The 2,360-nt window shown below is 35.7% G+C and overlaps 1 protein-coding gene across 1 annotated transcript; it reads right to left on the bottom strand.

Annotated features, from left to right (window-relative positions):
- Positions 1–1,416: 1,416 nt before the first annotated feature.
- LOC150081964 (tRNA-specific adenosine-34 deaminase catalytic subunit ADAT2) lies at positions 1,417–2,079 on the bottom strand. Its single transcript, XM_090380383.1, has one exon. It carries the CDS (start codon positions 1,888–1,890, stop codon positions 1,417–1,419), a length of 474 nt encoding a protein of 157 aa, XP_090236509.1. The 5' UTR covers positions 1,891–2,079.
- Between the last annotated feature and the right edge of the window lie 281 nt (positions 2,080–2,360).

The raw sequence follows: 2,360 nt of genomic DNA, 5'->3' as shown, positions 1-2,360 counted from the left end.
AAGTTTAACATTGACAAATGTAAAGTACTACATATGGGTAGCAGCAACCGCAGAGTGACGTATCAACTCTGTGGTACTACACTGACAGTGGTAGAGAACGAAAAGGACCTGGGAGTAATTGTGCAGGCAGATATGAAGTTCTCTGACAGTGCAGACGGGCTGCAAGAGTAGCTCATGGTGTATTGTCAATGATATATAGGAATTTTTCTAGCAGGGATAAGGAGGTGATTATTCCCTTGTATAAGGCAATGGTCAGGCCACACCTCGAGTACTGTATACAGGTCTGGAGGCCTCATTTCAAGAAGGATGTAGAGCTGCTGGAACGAGTACAGAGAAGGGCAACAAGATTAGTGAATGGAACAAAGGAGTGCTCTTACGAAGAAAGGCTTAAGTTTTGCAAATTACAGTGCCTGGAGACTAGGCATCGGTGAGGTGATCTGATAGAGGTGTATAAAGCTTTGAATGGTTTGAGCATTCTCAATGCCGATGGGATTCTTGCTCTTGCTCAGAATAATCACCTGAGAGGGCATAAATTCAGATTGACGAAAGACAGATGTACGATAGATGTGCAGAAATTTGCCTTTAGCCAGTGGGTAGTTGGTTGGTGAAACAGACTTTCATCCCTTGTTGTGGAAGTTGATAGCCTAAATAAATTTAAGGCTCAGCTGGACATGTATTTCAAACGAACAGAGGGATGAAATGGAAGTGGGTTTTTTTTTTTTTTTGGCTGATGCTGCATAAGCTTGCTTTCTTGCATCATATGCCTCTACTAATGCTAATGCTATTAGTGAATGGGTTACTCTTACGAAGAAAGGCTTAAATTTTGCAAATTATAGTGTCTGGAGATTAGGCACCTGCGAGTGTATAAAGTCTTGAATGGTTTGCACATGCTCAATACTGATGGAATTCTTCCTCTTGCTCAGAATAATCATTTGAGAGGGCATATATTCAAATTTAGGAAAGACAGATGTAGGATAGATGTGCGGAAGTTTGCCTTTAACCAGAGGGTGATTGGTTGGTGGAAGACTTCCATCCTCTGTTGTGGAAGTTGATAGCCTAAATAAATTTAAGGCTGTGCTGGACAGGTACTTAGAATGAACGGAGGGGTGAAAGAGGAGAGTTTTTTTTTTTTTTTTTTGGCTGATACTGCATAAGCTTGCTTTCTTGCATCATATGCCTCTACTAATGCTAATTTGTATTTTCTTATCTATTTTTTTTGCCCACTGCAACAAAAGCCTGTGCTTCCTTGCACTATATGGCTATTACTACTCTTACAGTAATAGTAATCAGAGGATTTCTCTGCTTTCTAAGTCTGCTACATGAATAAAAAAAGTACTTTAAATATTTTTATTACACTTTTATTAGTGAACAGTTTAAGAAATATTTTATTTTACTGAAGGAAAAAACGAAACTACATTACTCTTTTTTAATTGGAACATTTGGATTATGACCCTGATAAAAAAATTTTAATAGTGAGATAGCTTCTTTCCTATATATATTTTTCTTCATTTTCAAATCTTCAGGATAGTCTACTGATATCTTCAACACTGGAAGAACTGAGTCACAACCACCAAATCGATCATTTGCACAAACATAATACAACTGAGTAACATTAAGACTCTTCAAGGCAGCTGCACACATAATACACGGTTCAAGATTTACATAAACGTTTAAGTTTTTAAAAACTTCATTACTGTCTTTATTATTTTCAGTACACCACAGCAATACTTGATCAATACAGTTCATTTCTGCATGGGAAACTGCATTTTTTGTAATATTTACAGAATTAGCTCCTTCTGCAATGATATTTCCTTCATATATCATAATGCAACCAACAGGAACTTCTCCTGCATGTAATGCACTTTTAGCTAAATGAAATACTTTATCCATGTAAGAAAAATCTCAAACTTTTTTTCAAATGATCAAAAGCCACAGAATGGTATAGAGCTAGATCCAGAAACACAAGGATGAATGCAGTCTACTGTGGTGGGCTTCCCAATCACTAATTGAATACAACATTTTTAAAATTCAAGCTCAAAGCTTTTCACTAGAAAAATATATTCAAAAATATTAAGTATACCTTGTATTTTCCTTGGCCTATTTTTATTTTTTGGTATCCTGTTAAAATAAAATAATGGGTAATATGGGTAAAAAAAAATACTTGCTGAAATTATTCGTGAAGAAGTCACCTAAACAGGATCCTGACTGATAGAGACAGATGTAATAAATGGGAACACTTTCATGTCACCTACAATTAAAACAGAACAAAAAAAATTATATATATTTATACAGTAATTTTCTATAACAGCACATACAAGAAATCTCCACAATAATCTACAATACAGGCATGTAAAGGTGCA

The sequence above is a fragment of the Mastigoproctus giganteus genome, chromosome 8, assembly GCF_048544385.1.
Source record: "Mastigoproctus giganteus isolate SK-2022 chromosome 8, ASM4854438v1, whole genome shotgun sequence".
Classification (NCBI taxonomy): domain Eukaryota; kingdom Metazoa; phylum Arthropoda; class Arachnida; order Uropygi; family Thelyphonidae; genus Mastigoproctus; species Mastigoproctus giganteus.
The sequence above is the reverse complement of the archived record's forward strand: the minus strand, read 5'-3'. Positions and strand labels throughout refer to the sequence as shown.